Source organism: Pituophis catenifer, unplaced genomic scaffold, assembly GCF_029215685.1.
Source record: "Pituophis catenifer annectens isolate HBS135680 unplaced genomic scaffold, rPitCat1.0.hap2 SCAF_3, whole genome shotgun sequence".
Lineage (NCBI taxonomy): Eukaryota > Metazoa > Chordata > Lepidosauria > Squamata > Colubridae > Pituophis > Pituophis catenifer.
Window position 1 is genome coordinate 6,278,760 of NW_027256883.1, and position 27,754 is coordinate 6,306,513.

Consider the following 27,754-nt stretch of genomic DNA (forward strand, 5'->3'; position numbering starts at 1 on the left):
CAGCGAGAGGTTTTACGGGGCTGAAGCAGATTTCCACTACTTAAAGCACACGAGAGATTTTCATTTGGTGTCCTTTTTCTTTGCAGACTCCTTTTTCTTGTTCCCCGAAATTATAAAGTGGTTTTTTTGTCCGAGTTTCCAAACTCCAAACTGTTTATTTCTCCCTTGACTTTAATGTCTCTGTACTCTTCCCCCCTCCCCCTAGTTTTCCAATGCAGGTAGCCCTCGACTTAACAACAGTTCATTTAGTGACCGTTCAAAGTTACAACATCAATGAAAAAAGTGACTTAGGGCCGTTTTTCAGACTTATGACCTTTGCAGCACCCCCATGATCATGTGATCAAATTTCAGATGCCTGTGTTCTGCCCCAGCTACGGACCCCAAAGAACGCAGCACACACAAAGTCCATTCAAACCTTAGTTTACTAAATAAACCAGTTTTTTACAAGAACGGCTGTTAATTATCTTCATTAACAGCCGCCAAGAATTCAAAGAATAATACTGAAAGCTTATTATAGTTGGCAGAATGCCCAGAAGCAATTTGCAGGAAGCTGATAAGATAAGCAAGACAAGACACGAAGGTATGTGAACGAAGTTGTTCCCTGCAAATTGCTTCAGTCGTCGTCCTTTCTTAAATAGGCTAGGGGAGTGGCCAATTAGCCCCAAGCCTTACTCTCGAGGAGACCTCCTCCTGAGGAGCCACTCCTGCCTTTTGGCAGCTCTGCGTGCCTGTGCATTGAGAAGAGGCTCCTCCTCTTCTTCCTCTTCACTTATGGGAGCTTCTGGAGGTTCTGAAGGCCCTGGCTGAATCCCTGCCTCTAGCACCACATCTTCTCCAGCCTCCTCATTGTCTGACTTGAGTGCCAGCTGCACAGGCTGCTGGCGCAGCACCACACCAGCCTCCTCACGAAGGATCCCCGACCTCCGTGCCTTCCGTCGCGCTCTGAAGACCCTATTATTCCAGTAAGCTGGACTGACAGGATAAAGGTTTTTTAAATTGGATTTTGATAGGGGTTTTAAAATGATCTTAGTTGGATGTTTTAAATTTGGCCGAATGATTGAATTATTTTAATAAGGTTTTAATTTTTGTTGTACATTTTTTACCATGGCTGTTCACCGCCCTGAGTCCCTCGGGAGAAGGGCGGTATACAAATACAATAAACTAACTAACTAACTAACTATCAGAATCAGTTACTAGCTGTACAGGCCGCTGACGGGCCACAACAGCCTGGCAACTGATTCATACTTACGACGGTCGCAGTGTCCCAGGGTCACACGATCCCCTTTTTGCGACCTTCTGAGAAGCAAAGTCCATAGGGAAGCCAGATTCACTGAACAACCTGATCAACTGCAGTGATTCACTTAATGACTGTGGCAAGAAAGGTCGTAAAACGGGCCAAAGCTCCCTTAAATGTCTCACTTAGCAACATAAATTTGGGGCTCAATTGTGGCCGCAATTCAAGGACTGCCTGTAATTTAAATTACGTTAAATTATCATCTTTTTTTTTTCCGATGCAGGAAGAGAAAGAGACCAATTCTGGATTTTGGGAGAGATAAATGCATAAAAAATGCTGATGTTGCACCCGTCGCGCTTCATTACTTAAAGCGTAATAAGCACTCGGTGGTGTTTTTGACAGGATAATGGGCACTGAAGTGAGTCAGCAGTTTCCTCTTTCGACAGGTGGACAGAAGGACAAGGAAAGGACAGGCAGCGAGGATTTAATTAAGCCCCTCGATTTCAGGAATTGGAGGATTGTTACTTTCACTCTGGATTTGAATTGAATATTGTCAGGAGAGTAATTTGAGGTTCCAACTTGAGCCGGGGCTGTGCAAGAATAAATAAAAATGAGATCCAGAGAGCTGTGAGGAAAGAAGACATTGATTTATTCTTAAAAGCGAAATAGTTTGCTTTTAGGGGCAGCTGCAGAAAAATGGGGTGCAGCAACAGACTTTTATAGGGGAGCAATGTCCTGGTGTGGAATTGTCCATCTGCTGATTCTAGGGTTACTCTGGAGGGGCACATGTGTGTGCGTGTAGGTATGTCTATGGCGTTTATTCTTGTGAACATGCTGGGAGACCTGATTTAATTAACACTATTTGTGCTTGCAGACCTTATCCTTTGATATGTGGATTAGGTCTGGGTAACTTATTTGGAGGTTTGAGGAAGATTGGGTAAAAGATTCCCCCCCCCCCATTTGCTATTTTTGCTTGATTAGTTTAGTTTCAGCTTGACTGTCAATTACTTAGTGGAGACTGGTGATTCCCATTCCATTGTGGAGTCTGTTAATGTTTTAAGGGAAGATGGAAACAGTATAAAGAATAAAATATATTTTGATATAAAACTTCAATATTTCTGTATAAATATTGCTGAGTAAAGTTCAGTTTTTTAAGTAGGTATCATACTTTTGGATAAGGGTAGCATGGAAAAACCAGAACATAGGTAGTTCTCAATTTAGGGCTATAATTGAGCCCAAAAGTTCCATTGCTAAGTACAACAGTTGTTAAATGAGTTTTGCCCCATTTTACGACCTTTCTTGCCACAGTTACGACGTGAATCACTGCAGTTAAGTGAGTATCGCGGTTGTTATGTCAGTTGGCTTCCCGGTTGACTTGGCTTGTTAGAAGGTTGCAAAAGTCGAAAACATGACCCTGGGACACTGCAACTGTCATAAATATGAGTTTATAACAGAACTGTCATAAATATCAGTTGCCAAGCAGCCAAATTTTGATCACGTGACAATTGGGGGATTCTGCAACAGTCATAAATTTGAAAAATGGTCGTAAGTCACTTTTTTTCAGTGTTGTAATTTCCAACGTCCAACAGTCACTAAAGTACCTGTCAATGTATTTCAAATTGCAAACTACTATTTTGAGGGTAACTGGTAAAGTCCCTTCTATACTTTCAGAAGATCTTGTGTGTTCTCCACAGTCATAAGGTCTTAAGAAATACGAAATATAACTAAATAAATATAAATCAGGTTTGCCTGTGAACCTATGTGCACCGTGCTCTGAGGCTTATATCATTTGGATGTTCTGTGGTCCATTGTACTAAGGATGATGAACAGCTGTTCTGTCTCCTGGGTGCTTCTGTTCCCCATTTCCTGATGTTCTGATTGTGCGGGTTCCTTGTGGGGTGGGGAGAAGAAATATATTTGAATAGAATAGAATAAAATAACAGAGTTGGAAGGGACCTTGGAGGTCTTGTAGTCCAACCCCCTGCTTAGGCAGGAAACCCTACACCCAGGGGTGAAATCTTAAATTTTTTTGCTACCGGTTCTGTGGGTGTGGCTTAATTAGTGGGCGGAGCTTGGTGGTAAGGTGACTGGGAGGGTGTGGCCAAATCAATGTCTCTTCTTTGCCCTTTTTTAACCTACAAAACACAACACAACACAACTGGCTCACCCACAATGTAAAAGCAGCTGTGCTAGACCCAAAATGGCCCCTGCAACAAGCAGGAACCTCACACAGCCACAAAAAGCCCAAAAAAACCAACTTTCACACTTTACACACACAAAATTCCACATACAGTTTTGTGAGATTTTATGTGATTGTGTAGTTAGAGTGAAACGCTACAGAAACGCACTAAATCTCAGAAAGCTGCACAAATATTATTTTATTTTAATTTATTTTTATTTTTATATAAAAGCAGCTAAATTTAAAACTTCCTAAACTTTAAATAGCTAGGTCTAAAAAAAGAACAACTAAAAAAACCCCCAATTAACTACTTTTTTAAAGCTCCCAAAGGGGAAAAAAACTTACCCAATAGAACAGGGGTCTCCAACCTTGGCAACTTTAAGACTTGTAGAGTTTTGCTGGCTGAGGAATTCTGGGAGTTGAAGTCCACAACTCCCTGCCTGTTTGATTGCAGGCAGGGAGATTCAGTTGCTTGCTGATGCAATCGATTGCAAGGATTACAGCAAGGCGTTGCGACCAGCAGCTAAAGTAAGCAAGCTGAGGGGGGGAAGGGGAGGGATTTTTGCTACTGATTAGCAGGTAGAGCCATTTAAAAGGAAAAAAAGGCTCTGATGATCGTGCGGCTCAGCTGGGCATGGGGGGCAGAGACAGGGATTTTTGCTACCGGTTCTCCGAACTGCCCGCCGCCATCGCTACCTACTCGCCCAAGCTGGTCCGAACCGGGAGCATTTCACCCCTGCCTACACCACTTCAGACAAATGGTTATCCAACATCTTCTTAAAAACTTCCAGTGTTGGAGCATTCACAACTTCTGGAGGCAAGTTGTTCCACTGATTAATTGTTCTCACTGTCAGGAAATTTCTCCTTAGTTCTAAGTTGCTTCTCCCCTTGATTAGTTTCCATCCATTGCTTCTTGTCCTGCCCTCAGGTGCTTTGGAGAATAGCTTGACTCCCTCTTCTTTGGGGCAGCCCCTGAGATATTGGAACACTCCTATCATGTCTTTGCATAATTACGCTTAGTACACTAACTACTACCATTCTTGAGCAATATTGGCCTGTGTTTATAACATCACACATATGCTAGTGAAATTAATTCTGTGGACAGCTACCTTCCAGAGGCTTCCTTGGTGAAATGTATGGCAATTAAGCTTCAAAATAGTGTCAAGCATTATGATTACATTAAAAGAGCAGCACAATTCATCAAGTTTTTTTTTTCTGGGTTTGATTCCAAAGTGATACTCCAGATATTTAAGTCTTTAAGCAACTTAAGAGCCAAATTGGCCAAAAACCCATCAATTTTATTACAAATCTAAACTAATTACTGAGATAATCATGAAAGTCCCTGCAAATTTTTATAAGGCTTAAAAGAAAAGAGGGGTTTTTTTTGAAACATATATATATACTGCTGAACCTGCTGCTTGTGGAGATGCTCAATCATCCAGGTCATGATTTTCCCAAAAGGCAACTGGACTTCCTTTTTTTTTCTCTGAAGATGTTTTGCTTCTCATCCAAGAAGCTTCTTCAGTTCTGACCTTTGTCTTTCAAATGCTGATAGACCACTGAATCTTCTCCTGATGAGTTTGTTCTATGTTGTGCCAGGCAATTTCTGATTGCTGTTGTTAGTCTTATTGTTTGACCACTAGTCTTTGATCTTCACATTTTCTTGATATTTTTTCCCACATTGGGCACCTATGGAAGCACCTTGGATTGTGGCTCCGTGTTATTAGAAAAATTAGGTGCTGGTGAAACCTTTGAATCGACACAGACATGACACACTAAATCCAAATTAATATTATTTAGTTGCTGAAACCAACTAAGTCATGGTACGTACAGTTCAAGAGGGCGGCAAGTATACCATTTGCTTCCCGGGTAGTGGAGACTTCTTGTGATTCAATTGTTATTGTGGATGTTGTTTGAGTTGGAGCTGTGTATTCTTAGATGTTTTTTATTATTTTGGGATTTTTAGGCTGCCCTGAGTCTACCAGAATAAGCAGCTATAGCAAATTTAATTATAATGCTGATGCCGATAATAATTTTACTATTATTTTGAGGCATTCCACTTTCTGTATCTCCCTAGGAAAATCAACCAACCTGCATAATATGTGAGCCGTGGTTTGATTCCAGAACTTATTGCTGTACAGCATCTCTTCTCGTCTTTGAAACGTAGTACTATTCTGCTCACACTTTATAAGCTAGGCTATTTTCAGCCAGCTAGAATTTAAAATATTCTTCCTGCACCTGGAAAAAGTGATTTATTGACCCAAAGTCAATGCTTCATGAGAGTCTACTACTACACGGTCTGGCTGAGGAAGTAGGCGGAGGAGTCAGCCGTGCATTAATTACAATCAATCAGATCAGAATAGAGCTGGGAGGGACTTTGGAGATCTTCTAGTTGAACCCTTTGCTCAAGCAGAAGACCCTGTATCATTTCATTTAATTCATTTAATAATTTTAAATTATTTTAATTAATGTTGTCTTGTGTTTTTAATAGGCTGTACACCGCCCTGAGTCCTTCGGGAGAAGGGCGGTATAGAAATAAAATTATTTATTCATTCATTCATTCATTCATTCATTCATTCATTCATTCATTCATTCATTTATTTATTTATTTATTTATTTATTTATTTCAGACAAGTGTCTGTCCAGTCTCTTCTTAAAAACCTCCAGTGTTGGAGCAGCCACAACTTCTGGTGGCAAGCTGTTCCACTGGTTAATTGTCCTCACTGTTAGGAAGTTTCTCCTTAATTTCAGGTTGCTTCTCATCTTGATTAGTTTCCATCCATTGTTTCTTATCTTTCCTTCTGGTTCTTTGGAAAATAAGTTGTCTCCTCTTCTTTGTGGCAGCCTCCAGTATACTGCAATTCATTCATTCATTCATTCATTCATTCATTCATTCATTCATTCATTCATAATAGAGGTAGAAGGGACCTTGGAGGTCTTCTAGTCCAACCCCGTGATCAAGCAGGAGACCATGTACCATTTCAGAGAAATAATTCTCCAGTCTCTTCTTAAAAACCTCCAGTGGTGGAGCACCCACAATGTCTGGTGGCAGGCTGTTCCACTGGTTAATAGTCTTCACTGTTAGGAAGTCTCTCCTTAATTCCAGGTTGCTTCTCTCCTTGATTAGTTTCCATCCATTGTTTCTTGTTTTGCCTTTTGGTGCTTTGGAAAATAAGTTGGACCCCCTCCCCTCTTTGTGGCAGCCCCTCAAATACTGGAATCTTGTAGTAATGAAACAATCCCGCATTGATGAAACGATGATTGATGAAACAATCCATCTTTGGGTTTTCTTTCTCTCCCTTTGCTACTCCTGCTGTGTTGTTATATAAAGAGATGATGCAATTTCACTGCTCGGGGTCCTGATAGGACATTCAGAGAATGGAGCCAAACACGTGGCCTCGTGCACATGCTGTCGCTAAAGTTCTGCTTTCCATGCCTCCCGTTTTAAAAGAAGACTTCACAGCTTGGCAGAACCATTGTGAGTAATTGTGCCCCTAAACATTTGGTCAGCGCACAGCTCCCGTTCAAGCTCTCAAGGGCAATTAACCTCATTGAAGGCTTGCTTTAAATAGAGAACTATTTTAAGCACTTAGAACAGAAACAGACCCTCTGATGTTGTTTTGCATAGATCGGAGCAGCCTCAGATTTATTAGATGATTTGACAGATAGTCACGCTGCCGAGCAAAGGGCATTTTGGTAAATCATATCATTTGTTTCAAGTAGCTTTAGAGAAGTTACGGACAATCTGTGCGTGTTTGTTTAGCTTTTGGAGGAATAGATACTGTGTTTCCCCGAAAATAAGACCCTGTCTTATATTTTTTTGAACCCTGAAATAAGCCCTTGACCTTATTGCCATGAGCTCAAAAGCCCGATTGGGCTTATTATCAGGGGATGTCTTATTTTGGGGGAAACATGATATGTTAAAAAGCAGCTATTTTTTCACATTCGGTCTTCATCACGGCTTATTACATTTTAAACAGTTGAGATGCCCACAGAGATAATGACATTGCATGAAGTTTCTATAGGGCAGAAACTCAATTTCATTGAAGCCCGCATCAGGGTTGTGTTTGACCTCGTGGGGGGGGGGCGGAATGGGCGTGGCCAGGGTGGGCATGGACAGCTCAACATCACTCGTGTCGGGGGCGCCTGTGGTGGCCAGAGCGCTCTGGCAGCAAAAATGGGGTCCTGAGCTCTGTTTTTGCCTGCAATGGCCTCCTGCAACTCCAGTGAAAACGGAGCTTGGGAGGGCCGCCTGCAGCCCTTACAAGCTCCGCTTTCATTGGCAGAGGCACTGTGGGCTGGTCGTTCGCTGTTTCCAGGGTAGCCCTGTGGACCAGATCTAAGCACCCCGCAGGCCGGATCTGGCCTCCGGGTCTAGAGTTTGACACTCTTGCTATAGGGTTGATTTTTTCTTAACTTGATTTTTGCAAAGTCTAGCTATGTTCCAACTGTCCTTTCTTTGCCAACTTTGGGCCAACATTCCTTTGTTATCTTTTCCTCAGAGAATGTAGTTCAGACATCATGCTGGTGGAATATCTTTCTCACCTGGGTATTCATTTTTCCAAGACTACTTTTTTTGTGTTTGAGTGGCACCAAAAATTAATTCGCCAAATGTTGCGGTCTGGCTGCTTTGATCTGCAAAAATAAAAAAAAATAAAAAAAAAATAGTGCTATATCTGGTAACATTAATATATTGGACAGTTGCTCTGGTCTCATGAGATTTTAGGAAGCCTTATGCCCATTTTTCTGTAAATTCAGAAACGGCTACAAATTTGCCTTTGCTGATTTTTGCCATATCCTGTTTTGCAGAGTTATGAAATGCATACACGCACACATAAGTACAGAGTAGAGAGATGCTTTGGGAATGTTGGAGGTCTTCTCAGCAGTCCAGGAAAAAAAAAAGACAGAGATAAGCCAAGAAGGGAACACTAGGCTGGGCAAACCAGTTGCAGACGAAAATTATAACTATTGGCGTTATTGGTAAAGTACTTTTGTAATGGGTTACCCACAAGTGATGTTTTGGGACAGAATCCTAAAAAAACCCAGATGGTTTACCGTCCCCCTCCCACTCCAATGTCTCCCCCAACACCAAGTTTTAAAGATACCATGTTTCCCCGAAAATAAGACCTAACTGGAAAATAAGCCATAATATGTCATTTGGAGCAAACCTTAATATAAGATCCGGTCTTATTTTCGTGGAAACACGGTACATGTCAGGTAGAGAGTATCTTCATTGAAGTTGAGCAACACCCATTATATGTGATTGACTGTCCACCTGTCAGTATACTCCATCAGTATATTTTTAAGAAATAGACACCCAAATATGCTTTTTCCAAAAGGCAAGTGGACTTTCTTGGGTTTTTCTTTGAACACGTTTTGCTTCTCATCCAAGAAGATTCTTCAGTTTCTTCAGAAGAAGCTTCTTGGATGAGAAACAAAACGTTTTCAAAGACGAAAGCCAAGAAAGTCCACTTGCCTTTTGGAAAAAGCACTTTTGGGAAAACCATGACCTGGATGATTGAGAATCTCCACAGACAAACAATAGATACCCAACATAAACCAATATTAAGATGCTGAAAGAAGTCAGGTTAGAGCTGGCAAGTACACCCTGCCCTCCCTCCATGACCTGAAACCCATTTCGTGCCTCAAACCAGGGGTGCTATTCAGCAGGTTCTGGGGAACCGGTAGCGGAAATTTTGAGTAGTTCGGAGAACCAGCAAATGCCACTTCTGGCTGGCCCCACAGTGGGGAGGGAATGGAGATTTTCCAATATCCTTCCCCCAGGAGTGGGGAGGGAGTGGGGATTTTGCAGTATCCTTCCCCTGGAGTGGGGTGGGAATGGAGATTTTGCAGTATCCTTTCCCCAGGAGTGGAAAAGGAATGGGGATTTTGCAGCATCCTTCCCTTGGAGTGGGGTGGGAATGGAGATTTTGCAGTATCCTTCCCCTGTCACGCCCACCAAGCCACACCACGCCCACCAAGCCACGCCCACAGAACCGGTAGTAAAAAAATTGGAATTCCACCACTGCCTCAAACCCAACCACTGCCTCAAACCCAACAAAGAGCCTTGGTAGTACAGGGGTTTAAGGCACCCTGTTATTAAGCTGTTTATTAAGACCAGCTGCCTGCAATTACTGCAGGGTTCGAATCTCGCCAAGGCTCAAGGTTGACTCAGCCTTCCATCCTTTCTAAGGTAGGTGAAATGAGGACCCAGTTTGTGGGGGCAATAAGCTGACTTTGTATAAAATATACAAAAGGATGAAGGCTATTGCTGAGCACATTGTAAGCCGCCCTGAGTCTTCGGAGAAGGGCGGCATATAAATCAAATTAAAAAAAAACAAAACATACTTGCACAGCCCTAGAAACCAGTTGAATGATAAAAAACCAGTTCTAAATACAGCGGTCTTTAAGTGGAACCAGTGACCAGTAGGATGATGGACTCATGTTCATAAGAAGGCTGGACAGCCATCTAAACAAGATGCTTTATTTTGGATTCCCAGACTGTGTATGCTGTTGAGACACTCTGCCTCAGGGCCCCCAATCAATTAGAAGAAGGGTCCTCAACCAACTGTTAGATACTAGGCTGTGCAAGCGAGAGAAGCTTCATCTGCGTATCCGCGGGATCTAAGTAGTGCACGAAATCGACCCCCCTTCTCAACCCCATTGCTAGTCCGTAGAAAATTTGTTTTTCTTGGTCCCTGATACCAAAAAGATTGGGGCCCACTGAATTAGAAAAAGCATTCATGTCCCACCCTCAAGGTTTCAGGTTTAGGTCTTTACATTGTTGTTGCAAAGTCGTGTCCAACCCATCATGACCCCATGGACAACGTTCCTCCAGGCCTTCCTGTCCTCTACCATCCCCTTGAGTCCATTTAAGCTCACGCCTACTGCTTCAGTGACTCCATTCAGCCACCTCGTTCTCTGCCATCCCCTTCTTCTTTTGCCCTCAATCTTTCCCAGCATGAGGCTCTTCTCCAGTGAGTCCTTCCTTCTCATTAGGTGGCCAAAGTAGTTGAGTTTCATCTTCAGGATCTGGCCTTCTAAAGAGCAGTCAGGGTTGATCTCTAGGACTGACCGGTTTGATCGCCTTGCAATCCAAGGGACTCGCAAGAATCTTCTCCAGCACCAGAGTTCAAAGGCCTCCATTCTTTGGTGCTCAGCCTTCCTTATGGTCCAACTCTCACAGCCATACATTGCAACTGGGAAACCTATAGCCTTAATTACACTACACTACACTATACTTTGTTGTTGTTAGTTGCGAAGTCATGTCCGACCCATCGCGACCCCATGGACAACGTTCCTCCAGGCCTTCCTGTCCTCTACCATCCTCTTGAGTCGATTTAAGCTCATGCCTACTGCTTCAGTGACTCCATCCAGCCACCTCGTTCTCTGCCGTCCCGTTCTTCTTTTGCCCTCAATCGTTCCCAGCATGAGGCTCTTCTCCAGTGAGTCCTTCCTTCTCATTAGGTGGCCAAAGTAGTTGAGTTTCATCTTCAGGATCTGGCCTTCTAAAGAGCAGTCAGGGTTGATCTCTAGGACTGACCGGTTTGATCGCCTTGCAGTCCAAGGGACTCGCAGGAGTCTTCTCCAGCACCAGAGTTCAAAGGCCTCCATTCTTTGGCGCTCAGCCTTCCTTACGGTCCAGCTTTCACAGCCATTACATTTACATTAAAGTGATGGAATTCTGTCTTGTTTTCCACCCAAGTCATTCATTCATGGAGTTTGCCGGTATATTGCAAATAGAAAACCACCGTTCACCAATTTAATAATATTTTCTATCATGTTCTATGCTGCACTTTAGATGTGCTTTCGGTGCAGTGAATGGGCCTCTAGCTGTGAAGTCTGCATTAAGGTTAATGGACGTAGCACAGTAAGATCATGGACACTTTTGCTGTAAATTTACCTCACTGCAGGTAACCATTACTCCTTGAGGTCTTGACAATAGGAAGAGCTGTAGAAAAATGCAGCTGTTCTCCGCCCTCCCCCCCCCCCCCGGATCCAAACTTTCTTTGTCAAAAAACCCTCTAACCCCCTTTTCACGAATATCGTGTTCCATTTTTATGACATTTTTAATTTCGAGATTTGCGGGGGGTGGGAACTGAAGTAATTCATGTGAAAAACCAAACAAAGCCATCAACACGCCAGAATGCCAGTTTAATGCGAGACAGTGGGGAAGGGCAGGTTAAGTGCTTTGAGGTTGTGAGCACTGAATGGAGTCCAGCGGATTTCTACATTAGTGCTATGATGGTTGGTCAGTCAAAGATTTAGTCTTTATTTGGCGTTTTTTATTCACCTGTTAAATCCTTCCCAAAGACCTGGAATAGGCAGCTGTTGTTTTTGATGGTGTTAAAGATAAAGCATGATGTAAGCTGTTCAAAGTAAAACTACCTAGCCTCTTCCTCCTCCCCCTCCTCCTCCTCTCTACAAACCTTCACTATCTTTTAACACTGATAATGTTACCTAGTTGGGTAATGAAATGTCTGCAAGAAAGCCACCAAGTTCAGAGAGCACCATGTACTCCGCAGTCGTCATCCTCCTCCTCCTCCTTCACCACCACCACCACCGCAAAGAGCCTGTAGTACAGTGGACTGAAGCACTGTTATTAACATCTGCTGCTTGCAATTACTGCAAGTTCGAATCTCCCCAGGCTCAAGGTTGACTCAGCCTTCCATCCTTTCAAAGGTAGGTGAAATGAGGACCCAGATTGTGGGGGCAATAAGCTGACTTTGTATAAAATATACAAAAGGATGAAGGCTATTGCTTAACGCATTGTAAGCCACCCTGAGTCTCCGGAGAAGGGTGGCATATAAATTAAAGCAAAAAAAAACAAAACAAAAAAAAAACACCTCTTTATCTAAACCGTGTGTGTTTGTGTAGGAATCGTGCGGTGACCTAGAGGTGGAACTCTCGCCTCACTATCAGGAGGCTGTGAGTTCGATCCTAGGTAGAGGTAGATATTTCTCTCTCTGGGCACACTGAGAATTTATCTTACTGAACAAAACTCCACATTGGTGACAGGAAGGGCATCCGGCCATTAAAACACTGCTAGCCCCATTCGGTTGCCCAGAGTCCACCCTGCAAGGGATTATGGGGTCGTTAAAAGATGATGATGATGATGATGATGGTGTGTGTGTTTGTGTATTTGGCATGTATGTGTGTCAACTCAAGGCAGTGAACATACATAATGTTCCTTCTTCTTCCTGTTCCCTTTCCCATAACAACAGCCAGTTGAGGTGGGTTGGGTTGAGAGAGAGAGTGACTGGCCCTCAGCTAATTTTTATGCCTAAAGCAGGACTGGAACTCACCGTCTCCTGGTTTTTAGGCCAGCACCTTCACCACTACACCAGTGATGCCTTGGAGATATATTGATGGAGAAAGCAATTTTCTTCAGCCTTGTATTCTTTAAGAATTCCATCATCCTCAGCCAATATGATCCAAAGTCAGCAATTATAAAAATGTAATTAGACATCTGGAGGGTAGGAAGTGATGACAATAATTGTAATCAAAGCATCTGAAGTCAAATGTAATTAACTAATTAATATTTACAATACAGTACATAATTTATATTCTCAATTCCACAAGTTTTGGCTGCCTTTCAACAATGTATAAATTAAATTAATTAAAAAATGGCATTCTAAAAAAAAAAAATCCCATCCAATATTTTATTTTATTTGGGATTTAGAATCCAAAGCTCCTTTCACCCAATATTCAGATTACAGGAAAATCCAGCTGAGGGAAGGTGGATTTCATCTGGGTCCCCATATATTTGGGGATTCTTTCTCCTCCTTGTTGTGCATTTTTCTTGATGTATTTCAGAGTGAATATCACTTACTAGCTGACTAAAGGGAAAAAGAATTCATTAAGTACAGGAAGTCAACCTAGGACGACAATCGAGGCCAGAATTTCTGTTGCTGAGGAAGGCGGTCGTTAAAGGTGCCCTGTCATATGACCTTCTTTTGCTCTGGTTCTTATAAGAATCAGTGCAGTTGTTCAGTGAATTTGGCTTTCCCTGTCGACTTCGCTTGTCGAAAGTTGGTTCGGAAGATCACAGTGGAGATCACGTGATCCCAGAACACTGTACCGTCATAAGTACAGGTCTTTTAATGAGCAGCTGAAAGTTGATCACATGACCTTGAGGTTGCTGCAAAGGGATGTAAATGGAAGAACTGATTATAAATCAGTTTTTTTTTCAGTGCCATTGTCAGTGCCATCTCCAAACTCGACATTAAACTTTGAAATGTTATTTCTGTTTTCCTCTTAGGTTTTCTTACTGCTTTTTTATTATTTTAATTGTTTTTAACCTATAAAAATGAAGTGTTTTAATACTGTGTGTGACCAACCATATGCTAAATAAATAAATAAATAGTGCCATTGTAACTTTGAGCGGTCGCTAAATGAATGATTGTAGGCTGAAGATTCCCTGTATTGCTTTTCTTTGGGTAATTGTCACCATACTCAATTCATTTGTTGGTTCCTAACTTTACATGAGGACGCGTTTAGAATGATGTCCTTCAATTTGTGTCTGCGAAGATTCTCAGTCATCCAGGTCATGGTTGTCCCAAAGGTGCTTTTTTCAAGCGGCAACTGGACTTTCTGGTTTTTCTTTGAAGATGTTTCGCTTCTCATCCAAGAAGCTTCTTCAGCTTTGACTGGATGGTGGGGAATGGAAGGATTTATGCTCCTTGCAGACAAAGCTGGTCATTTGCATCATTTCAGAGAGTCATTGAGGCCACCAGGAGATTTACCTATGTCATCAAAGAGGCAATCTATGTCAAAATTGAACAGCCCTCTCTCAACAGAGGGGGAGGGATACAACATCATCCATCTCCAGTCTACAACACAGTCCCTTCAGCAGTTCAAGAAGGCTCCACACCTATTTGCACAACTCAGGTGACCCTGACAACACAGATAAATCTCCAGGTGACCTCAATGACTCTCTAAAAAAATGCAAATGACCAGCTGTCTTCAAGAAGTATAAATCCTTCCATTCCCCACCATCCAGTCAGAGCTGAAGAAGCGAAACATCTTCAAGAAAAAACCAGAAAGTCCAGTTGCCACTTGAAAAAAGCACCTTTGGGACAACCATGACCTGGATGACTGAGAATCAAAGCACCTTTGGGACCTTCAATTTGTATACTTTTCCCACTTGAGTTTAACGGAGAGCATTGAGTGTCTCATCATCTACTTAAATGCTAGAAAAGTGGTTTCGTTTCACTTTAGCGTCTGTTTCCGCTGCAGATTAGATCGGTTTTACTTCTGAAAATGTTTTCCCCTTGGCTTCTTTTAACCTCTGACAGTTGTTTATGGGAGACAGCACCTCCGCGATAGGAAATATTTTCCAGATAGAAGATGAGTTTCAGCAGAAAACAGCTTTGGACAGGGAAAATGTTCCTGCTTGGGACTTTTATGAAATAGAATGTAAATGTTGCGGTTGATTTAAACAATCGACTGACATCATATATAGTTTGACTTTAAGTCTTAGACTCCAAAACAACAGATCAGACAAGTGTTTTTGCCTGCTTTACAAAATTGGACACAATTGTCACTGTCACAAGTAACAGATTAATTTCACAGCAAATTTGCTTTAAATAAATGATCTGGAACTGTTATTTTTAAAAAATCTTTCTTAATTTGGCGGTCTTCCACATGAATAATACCAAGAAAAGTACATGGATAGACGTGAGCTTAGCTTGAAGATTTATTATTCAAATACATTGGATGTTTTCATTTACTAATATTTTTATTATTGTCTAGAACTAAACTTTCTGTCCATTGCCAAGTATCCAAAAGGCAAAATGAATTAAGTTATATCCAGTGAAGCCATAGGCTCTCCTCCTCAAAAATGGCGATGTGATCTGACAGTTACTGTATTAATACAGCACTTGTATTAATACATGTTAAATTTAAATTTTACCGACAAAGAAATAAAGGGAGACTAGTATAGCTATTTCAAGCTGTTTAGCTCTAATCAGATAGCCATACCCTTCTAGGATTCGAACCCAGGCCTCTTGCATATTAGGCAGATGTATTAACCTCTAGGTCACAGGCTCTCCTCACTTTGTCAGCTGTACCGGGGGGAGATTAAGTGTTTTTCTGGTGAGACCAGTCTATCGGGACAACCTGGTCTACCCAAATATAGGACGGAGCATACGGCTTCTGCTTTCACCTTTCAGCCCCAATCCAGGAGCCTTTGCAGGCAGTCGCTTCCACGACAAACTACTATGTATTAATACATAACTTGTAAAACTATTAAGGACAAAGGGTAGGATTGAAGCTCCAACTTTTCCAGGTTTCTGTACTTTCTCCATAGGGGTGCAGAGAAATGGTCAATCCTCTTCTTTCTGAGAATTAAATAAATTCAGCTTTTGTCCCATTGCAAATAATGGAGGTGATGATTGCAAATGCACTTTGTTGCAGTATATTGTGACTTTTTAAAGCTCTGTGAATTCATATTTGACCAGCCAGAGAAACTACCTGAAATGAATCTAAACTAAAAATAATTAATTAACTACATCTCCCTGTGGACGTATGCAGGTTTGCACTGATTGGAATATCATTTGATTAGCTTACGTTCGTATCTGTATGCCCTCTGGAACATCCTGTTTCCCCCCCTCGGGATGTGGTTTGTCCCCACTCTCCTACCCTTCTGCAAAGGCCTAAAGATTTGGCTGTGCCAGTTGGCCTGGGGATCCAATAGAGGAGCATATCACTGGAGGTGGTTGCTAGACTAACTTGCTGACTCCCCCCTGCACTTTCTGGTCCCCCTCCGCCCATCTTTTTAATTTCATACTATTGTACTTCCATTGTTTATTATTCTTGTTTTAATCCTTTGCTATTGTCATGCTTACATTTGAAAATCCATTTTATTCTTGTAAACCGCCCACATTAGTCACCGTGAGATGGGTGTCAAATTTTAACAAACAAATCTGTATCCTACTAAAACCTTTGTGTCTGTAACCTTTAATTGGACCGAAACAGCGCACTATAGGGCAACAATTTTTGAACCAAGGTACCTCAAATGGAGTAACATACAGAATACATCCAAAAGATTATCAGCTATAATCAAGCCAGCAGGAAGTCAGAAGTTGCTTTAACTCCGAAGTTTAAACTCTCTACAAGAATCTGAACTACTAACAGCCAAACAAATTGGCAGTAGATAACAATTAATGGAAGTCAAGGTGGGCTGGATTTTAGATCTCTTGTGGACGGGAAGGAACTCAAGACTGATGATGTGTTTGACCCCGCCCTCGGGCTCAGCCTGGTCGTCTCCATAGATTGTATAGTATACATTTAATGTTGAACTTGTGCATTTGATGATGTGTATATCATGTTACACAGGTAATTAGACACTTAACATGTTTGGGTTAAGCATTTGAAGCTATCGGAACAATTTATAAATAAATAGCACCATGGCAGAAATAAATAGATTTAATATTTTAACTGTTCTATTTTTAGACGCTGGAAGCCATCTTGAATTTCAGATACTCAGGTGGTCCTGGACATATTGAGGGATATTATAGGAACTTGTCTCTGGGACTTCATGTGGAAGTTGAGCCATCTGTATTCTTCACACGTGTCAGTACTTTGCCCGCAACAAGGTAAGTTGCATCTATTGAGAAAAGTATTTCTTTATTGAAGGTGAACAATGGTATAATCAACTCCTGTTAGGTTGCAGTTCTTCATACCAGCTCCTTGGCACAGTTGTGCCGTGTGCAGTATTCCCTGCTCTATATTGGGACAGGACTGGTGTAGTTCTGGTACATTTGGCCAGGATGCCACAAGCATTTGTGTAGAGGATAAGTTGAAATTTGGTTTGGGATCAAATAAATGTATGCTTGCCACAATAATTAATACGCAGTATGAGGGAAAATACTTTTAAGTAGCCTAGTAAGTAATCTCATTGTCTCCAAGGGTTTAACATTGAGCTTAAGTGAGACTCCCATCTCACAGAAAGGAAAGTTAGAAAACCTACCATATTTTTCAGAGTATAAGACGTACTTTTTGCCCCCCTAAAAGAGGGTGAAATTTTGGGTGCGTCTTATATACCGAATGTAGCCAAAAATGCAAGGCACGGAGGCTGCAATGGTTTGTGACAATCCCTGCAGCCTGGAACAGCTGATTGGGGTTATTCCAGGAGGCTGATTCATCCACCAATCAGCTGCTCGTGCTGAATCAGGCTGCAATAATGTGCTGAAGCTGACCTGGCTGTTTGCTATTTCCTGCAAGGACTCAGAGTTTGCAGCAGCAATGACATCCAGAAAGCACACACATGCAGGATTCAATAACTTCTCTTTATATATAATATAACACATGAAGTAAATATACAATCCCAAAAGTAGGTTTTCCAATGTGGTAATAAATACAAGCAAAACACAAGCAGAGGAGAGGCGTTTCAGTTTCAGTTTTGAGCAGCAGACTAGTTTAGAGCTCAGCACAGACTCAGAGCTGCAGAGTTAAGCCACGCCCAGGCTCCTTGCTGTCTCCTTCCTTGTTGCTCACACAGTAAATACTGTTTCGGTTTCCAAGCATCCCTCAACTGTCTCACACTCTGACAGGACGCTAGTCAGATGAATACTGATGGATGCTGGTAGGCAGAGGCAGAATTTTTTTTTTCTTATTTTCCTCCCCAAAAACTAAGGTGCGTGTTATACTCCAGAACGTTTTATATTCTGAAAAATATGAGTAATCTGCTCTCAACATCATAGCTGTAGCAACCTTTCCCCCTTTATAGGTAAATTATTTGGGAAAAATGTTTTTTTTTTTTAGATAACCACAGTCTCATTCAGTGATGAAACTGTGCAATAGTGCAAGAACTCTGTATTTTATAGGTTGTCTATAGGTTGTATGAAAGTGTGCAGTACGTTTGATCATAATTGTTGCTACCATATGTTTGATGGGACATTTATTTTAATTTTCCAAATAGTACTCGCCAATGCCATTTGCTCCTTGATGTGTTCAATTCAACGGAACATGAACTCATGATCAGCGCAAAGAACAATGAAGATTTAGTGTTACATGCTGGAGAATGCCAGCGGTAAGTTGAGACTTCCTTTTTTCACTGGGTTCTCCTCTTTTTCAAGGTACATCAGTTTATAGTATCTCCAGACTTATACCGAAGAAGGTATTTTAATTTGAAAAGTTTATTTTGTTGAATTGATTTTTGTTTCCGTAAGATCTTTGCATCCCCCCCCCCCCCCGGATGACAATATCCAACAGCAGCATACTTTATTGCGGTCATAGACCAAGGCACGTAGCTGGCACATGACCAGACTGAAGTGCAAAACGACAACAAGATCAGTGGTAGAAAACCACTCCGTCAAGCTCATAGTTCATGTGTTATAAATTTTTTTAGCTCCAATCTATATGGACTATGGTCGATTAAAATTATACATAGGTAGAAAATACTATATTGCAATTTGCATAAAATCCACACATCGGCACTTTATACAACCACCAGCTAGCTCAACGGCTGACGATCAGTGAGGCTGACCTCAGTCAATGGGTCCAGCCCGTCCCTTCCCCCGGCTCTTACATACCAATACTGCAGCAAAAAATTTTTGCTACCTTTAATGTAATCTTAGAATCAGTATCTTGGAGTAAGAAGCGAAGGCTAAGATTTTCAGATGTTCCAGGAAATCTTTGGCAAATGGGAGAAATAAGTTCTGACCTTACCTCCCGATAACGGGGGCATATAAATACGATGTGAGCCAACAATTCCAGAGATCGGCCGTCACATGGACAGTGGGTGGATTTCACACCCCCTGAGCACCTGCTTTCTAGGACATTCGAGGGGATCACATTAAAACGTGCCTTTAGAAAGGCCAACCTGTATTTGACAAAGGATAGCACACAGAGATATTTAGGGGTGTGTGTTCGGGGAGTAATACCGAGAGAAAACGGAGAACATACTCCTGCACCAAATGCCAGATTCTGTCGTCTTTCAATATCATCCAATCGCTGGAATATCAGTGATTTGGCTGTATCTGGGCCAAGCATAAGGGCTTCAATAGGGGGAATACCTATCTTTTTTTTTTTTTTTAATTTGATTTATATGCCACCCTTCTCCGGAGACTCAGGGCGGCTTACAATGCATTAAGCAATAGCCTTCATCCTTTTGTATATTTATACAAAGTCAGCTTATTGCCCCCACAACTGGGTCCTCAATTTACCTACCTTAGAAAGGATGGAAGGCTGAGTCAACCTTGAGCCTGGCGAGATTCGAACCTGCAGTAATTGCAGGCAGCTGGTCTTAATAAAAGGGTGCTTTAGACCACTGTACTACCAAGGCTTCATAAGTTTGGTGTGAATATTGCTGATGACAATATATGGAGGATGACTTTAGAGAAAAAACAGAAATAAAAAAAGAAAAGAAAATTATATAAGAACAGTGAGAGACAGCTTGGTCTAGTGGTTAAAGCGCTAGACTGGAAAACAGGAAACCTTAAGTTCAAGTCTTGCCTTAGCCATGAAAGCCAGCTGGGTGACCTTGGGCCAATCACTCTCTCTCTCTCTCAGCCCAACCCACCTCACAGGGTTGTTGTTGTGGGGAAAATCGGAGGAGGAAGGAATGTTCGATAGGTTTGCCACCTTGAACTTATTTGTAAAAACAATAAGAGTGAAATATAAATAAATATATAAATGTCATGTGATATTGCAGTTAACTAAACAGTACAGTTGAGCTTAACAGAGTTATGTTATAGCAATAGCACTTAAGATTTATATACCGCTTCACAGTGCTTTACAGCCCCCTCTAAGCGGTTTACAGAGTCAGCCTCTTGCCCCCAACCATCTGGATTCTCATTTTACTGACCTCTAAGGATGGAAGACTGAGTCAACCTTGAGCCCGTCAGGATCGAATTCCTGGCAGTGGGCAGAATCAGCCTGCAATACTGTATTTTAACCACTGCGTCGCCAGAGCTCGTGATATCCTAGAGTTCTCCCTAGAAGAAACAAATGTCATTTTAGGATAGTCTGGATTATCTTGTAACAGTGACAGTGACAAATTGATAACAATTCGTATTCAACAACCATTTTAGTGACTTATTTTCCTTTTAAAAATCCAGTGATTTAATTTTAGTTTGGTGGCAACCTGACGGACTCGCCTCTTCCCTTTCTCACAATAAAAAGAGTATTTTTACTGCAAAAGCAGGTGAGCAATAAAAGGAGGAATGGGACAGGAAGAAAATAGGCAAAGTATATAATTAAAGGTCATTAAAAGTAGGAAAAGAGGTGAAGCATATCAAGAAAAGCCGCTCTTTCGTTTGCATTTTAAAATAGTTTCTTTGGCAACCAAAGAATGTGCTGGCTATAGAAAATTTAGGCTGATCTGTATAATCAGCCTCTGGACATCAAAGAAAGCAAAAAGTTGTTATTTTATTATTGTTTCCTTGAGGAAACCCGCAATTTTCAAATTTCCAAGTGCCTAATTCTCCCTTCCGCATTAATGGAGATTTTCTTTTCATTTGTCTCGAAATTGAAATGCTTGTCAGCCAGCAGAACATGTCGGGTATTCATTTATTATCATTTATATAACCCTTTTGGCATTAATAGAGCCACAAACCTCCTCTAAAAGTATTAGCTGAAGCTTGGGAAGTGAAGTTCTGGCTATGGAATACAGTTGCAGTGGCAGCTTTTCCAATTTACCTCCCGTGTGCATTCCCAGAAAATAATGAACTCCCCTAAACAATAAGCCAGACAAGAAATAGGAAACTGATCCATGTAAACATTTGAAAACTAAAATGTCTTGGCATCAGCTGTTTTCCTAGAGTACACTCACGATCACAATTGAGCCCAAAATTCCTGTTGTTAAGCAAGACAGTTGTTCAGTGAATTTTTCCCCATTTTATCACCTTTCTTGCCACAGATGTTAAGTGAATCATTAGAATTGTTAACTACTGTGTTTCCCGAAAATAACACCCAATCGAAAAATAAGCCCTAGCATGATTTTTCTGGATGCTCAATATTAGCCCTACCTCAAAAATAAGCCCCAGTTGCCAGCTAGACAGACAGATTTAGTACTGCTTTAGTACAGTTAATTAGGACATTCGTCGGAGCCCTGACAACCGCATTTCCCCAAAAATAAGACCTAATGGGTCTTTTGGAGCAAAAATTAATATAAGACCCAGTACTATTTTCGGGGAAACATGGTAGTAATACAATTGTTAAATGAATCTGGCTGTCAGCGTTCCAGAAAGTCCCCAACTCCAAGTAAAAACTCTGAGGCAGGCATTTCTCAAATTTTCATTTTATTAGAGTAGGTATACTGGCACATCTGGGAAAACCCGAATCTGATGGTTGCGGGTTTTCCCTCAGTAAATCAAAACCCCAAATCCAGCCCCTTCACCCATCAGTCTGTTACATGGTCCAGTCATCATCCGTCCCAACTACAGCCATCCCTGCAACCACTCCTCCTCTGGATGCATTAACACCATGACCTTGACTGAAGGGAAGAATGCTATTATGTCTAACTACATTCACTCTCCTAAATCCCCCCTCCTACTTTCCCAGGTGCATGGAGTTGGCAGCGTGGAAGCTTCTGGTGCTAATATGGTTTCCAAAGCTGACACTGGCTTCCCCATTAACTTGGCTTGTCAGAAGATAGCTGTTAGTGTGTGTGTAAAAAGTATTTGTTGCTTGTGCAACGAGCAGAGCAGAAACACACAGGGAAGGAGATAAACGTGCGGCTCATGTGAGAAAAATACTTTATATACAAGATAATAAGCAGTCTCAGTGTAGGTAAAACAGTCCAAGGTCATAAACAGTAATATCAGTCCAGTAAGTATCTTCCCTTACCAAAGCAAACAGACTTTAGTAACTCTCAGTATACAGTACCATATAACAATCCAGTCTAACATCAATCAGCAGAAAGACGCAGGAAGCAACAGGAACAGGAATAATCAGGAACAAAGAACGCTTCTCTGCGCTGCTTATTTATGCACTGTAGCCTAATTACAGGGTTCAGCAAACCCTGATTACGTGGCTCAGTTGTTTCTTAAAGAAACAGATATATTGCCTGACCAACAAGTTAGGAGTAAGCTACAAGCTGAACCTAACAATAGCAAAAGTGTATCATGTGACCCCAGGACAGTGCAACCGTCGTAAATATGATCCAGTTGCCAAGCATCCAAAATTTTTATCACGTGACCATGGGGACGCTGCAATGGTCATAAGTGTGAAAAAATGATAATAAGTCATTTTTTTTCAGTGCCGTTCTAACTTCAAACGGTCACTAAAGGAATGGTTGTAAGTCAAGGACTACCTGTCCTTTTTTTTTAATAGAGTACACAGGATTGTTATTGAAAAGTGCCATCGGATGAATTTTGCAAATGGAGCATTATTCTCTCTTGTCATACTTGATAGCAAGCTACCTGCTATTTTCAGAGACAATTGAAAAATTCTCTAATTATAAATATATTTCACACACACATACACACAAACAATTTCTTGGAGGGATGGGTATAGGCCAGAGGGTAAGGACTCCTGAAATATTGTGTTTGTGTGTCGGATTGCTAGCCCTAGCAATCACTCTCACTGGGATTGCTTACTCCTGGATCTATTATATGTGCACATGTGACAGACAGGCTACAGACCAACTCAAGATACAGCTGGAAATTGAAAATTTTCTCATCTTTAACTTAAGGATCTAATGTCATTCTCTTTGGGATCATCCAGTGTGATTGTTATAAAGATGTTAAACAGTCTTTCCTAGCTCCTTTACTCTGTGCTGCTTCTTGGAATAGAACAAAAGTATCACGTTCTTTAAATAGTGGCAGCTAACAACAGCATCCAATTTCTTCTGTGACACAAATACTGCATTTCTCATTAATGGTGACTTGAAGTTGCCTTTAGTTGCTATAGTAACTCTATCAGTTTTACACATAGCATTTATTCTGAGAAAGGTTATTGTGGCAAATGCTACTAATTGGGAAGCTTTCCCATAGAAGCTACTATTTTTAAGCTGTGTTAATATTCCACCTGTTAAATATAGCGAAAAACGATAGATCAGCAGTAAACGGTAAAATAATGCGGTTGTTTTTACTAAACGTGGGATAGATTTTGTTTCTGATTAGTGAGTGCGAGAGAGTTGATGTTATAGTTGATTACCCTACCCAATTGAGGGACTCTGTATATGAAATCATATGTGGTATCACTGATAGGTCCCTTCCCTTCCCTACCCTACCCTACCCTACCCTACCCACAGGTAGGTTCTCCTGCTTGAGCAGGGGGTTGGACTAGAAGACCTCCAGGGTCCCTTCCAACTCTATTCTGATTGATCTGAGGTTATATTTACCTACTTTTAAGAATTGCTAAGGACCATATGATTTGTACTATGTCCTAATAAGGTCAACCATAGAACTCAAAGAGAGTGTGCTTACTTTTTCACATGACGGTACATACGTACACTGAAATATGGCATGGTGAAAGTAAATTCCAAATTTTGGAAAAATATTTGAAATAACCAAATAAAACACAAGTAGTCACGTGGATATCTAATACAGAAAAACATGCAAAATGTGAACAAATTGAAATGCTTTAACAACAGCAGAAATGATAAAAGCATGAATAAAGGAGGTAGAAGAATTAAAAGCGCATTAGGAAAAGATGAGCTTCATGGAGTCCGGTTCAGCGATCTTATTCATTTTACATCCTCTTCGTACAAAAAATTTCAAACAAATGTTGCAGCAAGGATGAATAGATGACTAGTTCAATGAACCATTTCCAGTTTGATTATGACCTTTTTTTGAGGTCCTGGCCTCAGAACAATAAAGATCATTCCAAATTGAATTGCACCATTGGTTATATAAAGCTATTATGATAGTGACCGTTTTATTTTAAATTGCTGGTCTAATGATCTCCGTCGTTGGTCTCAGCAGTGGCTGTGGTTGTGTGCAACAGAGATTGTCCACAACAAGGTCTTGATGAGGAGTTCTTTGTGACCTCAGAATTCCTTAAATGTTGGTTTTGGCCTTGATGTTGTTGATTGTAATATGTATTTGTGTAATTTTCAATCTCTAACTCTTCAATATCCTTTGACTGTGCAAAAATGGTGCCCTACTATAGAAAATTTCCATATCACTAATAACGTGCATTCTGATTAATCAATATTGAATTTTTTGGCAGTTTATTCTTCAGTCTCTTCCCAACAATCGGAAGGACGGAAGAGACAGACTTTTAACTTGGATGACTAGCTTTTAATTCAAATTTGTGCAGAGTAGTAGAGGTGTCCCTTGTGCCGAAGATATAGCTCTAAAGTGAGCCTGGTTCATCTTTTATAGAGAAATCAAATAATAGCAATAGCTGTAGCACTTAGACTTATATACCGCTTCAAAGCGCTTTACACCCCCCTCTAAGCGGTTTACAGGATTAGCATATTTCCCCCAACAATCTGGGTCCTCATTTTACCAACCTCGGAAGGATGGAAGGCTGAGTCAATCTTGAGCCTGGTGAGATTCAAACTGCCAAATTGCAGTCAGCCAGCAGTCGGCAGAAGTAGCCTGCAGTACTGCATTCTAACCACTGCGCCACCACGGCTCTTATGTAAAAGTTACACTTATAGAAAGGGTACACTTCAGTAGTGGGTTTCACTTACCTTTGCTACCAGTTCGGAACTGTGAGCATGGCGCTTCTGCTCATGCGCAGAACCTTCTGCGCATCAGATTGGTCTAACAAGTGGCAACTTCAAATCTCAACCAACAAATGCTCTGTCTTGCACATTGGCAAAAAAAAATGAAAACATAAAATAGAAATTAAGTGGACATGACCTTGTAGATGACCCTCACTCTGTCAAGGACCTTGGAGTACTCATTTCTAAAGATCTAAGTGCCTGAGCCCACTTTAACAACATTACCAAAAAGGCATTAAGAGTTGTAAATCTAATCTTGCGTAGCTTCTTCTCTGGTAATATTGTACTACTAACTAGAGCATACAAAACATTTGCTAGACCAATTCTCGAATGCAGCTCATCTGTCTGGAACTCGCACTGCACATCGGACATAAATACAATCGAGAGAGTCCAGAGATATTTTACAAGAAGAGTCCTTCATTCCTCTAACCGCAATAAAATACCACCAGACCTTATGCCACCAGACTTGAAATTTTGGGCTTAGAAAACTTAGAACCATGCCGACTTCAGTCTGACCTAAGCATTGTACATAAAATTATCTGCCACAATGTCCTTTCTGTCAATGACTACTTCAGCTTCAACCACAACAATACACGAACAAATAATAGATACAAACTCAAGGTAAAATGTTCCAAACTCGATTGCAGAAAATATGACTTCAGTAACAGAGTGGTCAATGCCTGGAATATACTCTGTGACTCTGTAGTTTCTTCCCCAAACCCCCAAAACTTTAACCTTAAACTGTCTACTGTTGACCTCACCCCATTCCTAAGAGGTCTGTAAGGGGCGTGCATAAGTGCACCAGTGTCCCTGTCCTAATATTCCTTTTTACTTACTCTTTTCATGTATTCAAATTATGTTTATACTTTTACCTGTTATCTTATATATGCTTGACAAATAAATAAATAAATGAGCAGAGCGTCCGTGATGACGTCCGGGCGGGTGGGCGGAGCCTCCTGCTCCAGCCGCTCCCAGTTCGCCTGAACCGGGGCAAACCCACCACAGGTACTCTTAAATAGAAAGGTTACACTTATGATGCCACTTGTATCCTTAAAGTAGTTCTGGGGCTGGGCAGGCTAGCAATGTCCTGTACCATGTTTCCAGAACCAAATTACAAGTAGATAGATTGGAAGGATGTCACTGATAACAGAGTGAGAAATATTACTGAAAGCTCTAAAGCAGCTAAGAGGAGCCTGCTACTCTCTAGCTAATTCAGTAGATCACTGAATATGGCAGCTCATTATCCAATAATTGAAACAGAATCTTCAGATATATAAGTAGTATAGTATATATGAGTAGTATAGTATGAGTAGAGTAGTATATGAGTAGTATGTAGGTCTTCAAGATCAAACAAGAAGAGCCCTGGTGGCGCAGCAGACTAAAGCACTGTTATTAACATCAGCTGCCTGCAATTACTGCAAGTTCAAATCTCACCAGGCTAAGTATGAAGGCTATTGCTTAACGCATTGTAAGTCACCCTGAGTCTCCGGAGAGATCAAATTAATCAAATTAAAAAAACAAACAAACAAATAATACAGTATTGTGATCGCACTCTTTTTAGTAAGGTGACCGACCCAATCAATTCTAGGGCTCCTTTAAAAAAAGAAATGATGATATATTACTGATATATATTACAAAATTCCAGGTTTTACACTTCGGCAGACCTGTGAAACACCATTATTATTAGTGCTGGAGCAACAGGAATAATACACACAAGTAAATCAGTACAAAATTAATCGGCAGCAGAATAAACAAAATCTTTCCTTTGTGTACTCTTAAACCAGGAACAAGGACTGCTTGAGGCTGAGTGACTGAAACAATAAAGCATCACCTTTTTTATTAAATAATACCTTGATAGATGAAAAGTGGTTTAAAGGATATAAGCCATGTAAATCAGCAAGAATACAAATGAATTGTAACCATTACAATTTATCAAGCAAAAGCTTTAGGGCAACTATAAATTGTCCTCAATTTAAAACCACTCATGTAACGACTGTTTGAAGTTAACGATAGTGCTGAAAAAAGTCACTTATGACTGATCCTCACACTTATGACTATTACAGAAGCCCCTGGATCATGTGATAAAAACTTGGGTGTTTGGTAACCGGCATGTATTTATGACAATCACAGCATCCCAGGGTTATTTGATTGCCATTTGTAACCTTCCCAGGAACCTTCTGATAAGCAAAGTTAGTGGGAGAAGCCAGATTCATTTAATGACCACGCGATTCGCTTGACAACCGTGGCATAAAAGGTTGTAAAATAAGGTACAATGTAGTTAACAACCACATCAGTTAGGGAGCAAAGTTTCAATTCCAACTGTGGTTGTAAATCAAGGGCCAACTATTATTTCTAGCATTAGTTCAGATTTTAATTTTTAAAATGTTTTTCCCCCCTAACATTAAAGCTTCTGCAGGAAATCCATTGTAAAGTTTAAGATTTAAAATGGATTGCTATATATCCCTAGTATTTGTGTCTATTCTGACTAAGGGTTTTTCTTTTGATTCCTACTTAAATGCTGGCTTCAGGTTGTAATGAATAAAACTTAAATTATCTTCACTACAGGAAGGCAAATTTCATAACTGATGGTTTTACAATTTTGCTAACAGTTTTTATAAGCAGACCTCTAGGCAATTTTTAATCATTGTGATGAGATCATGATTCCTTCACAGTTAATTGAGATACAATGATCCAGAAATTCATGTAATCATAACCACGA

The 27,754-nt window shown here is 40.9% G+C and overlaps 1 protein-coding gene across 1 annotated transcript in view; it reads left to right on the top strand.

The window, feature by feature from the left end:
- The window catches only part of TRAPPC9 (trafficking protein particle complex subunit 9), a 338,887-nt gene that overhangs the window by 71,906 nt on the left and 239,227 nt on the right, over nt 1–27,754 (top strand). The window contains exons 18-19 of the mRNA XM_070941975.1: nt 16,869–17,011; nt 18,337–18,447. Coding sequence (XP_070798076.1) covers nt 16,869–17,011; nt 18,337–18,447 — 254 coding nt within the window. The remainder of the gene's footprint in view (nt 1–16,868; nt 17,012–18,336; nt 18,448–27,754) is intronic.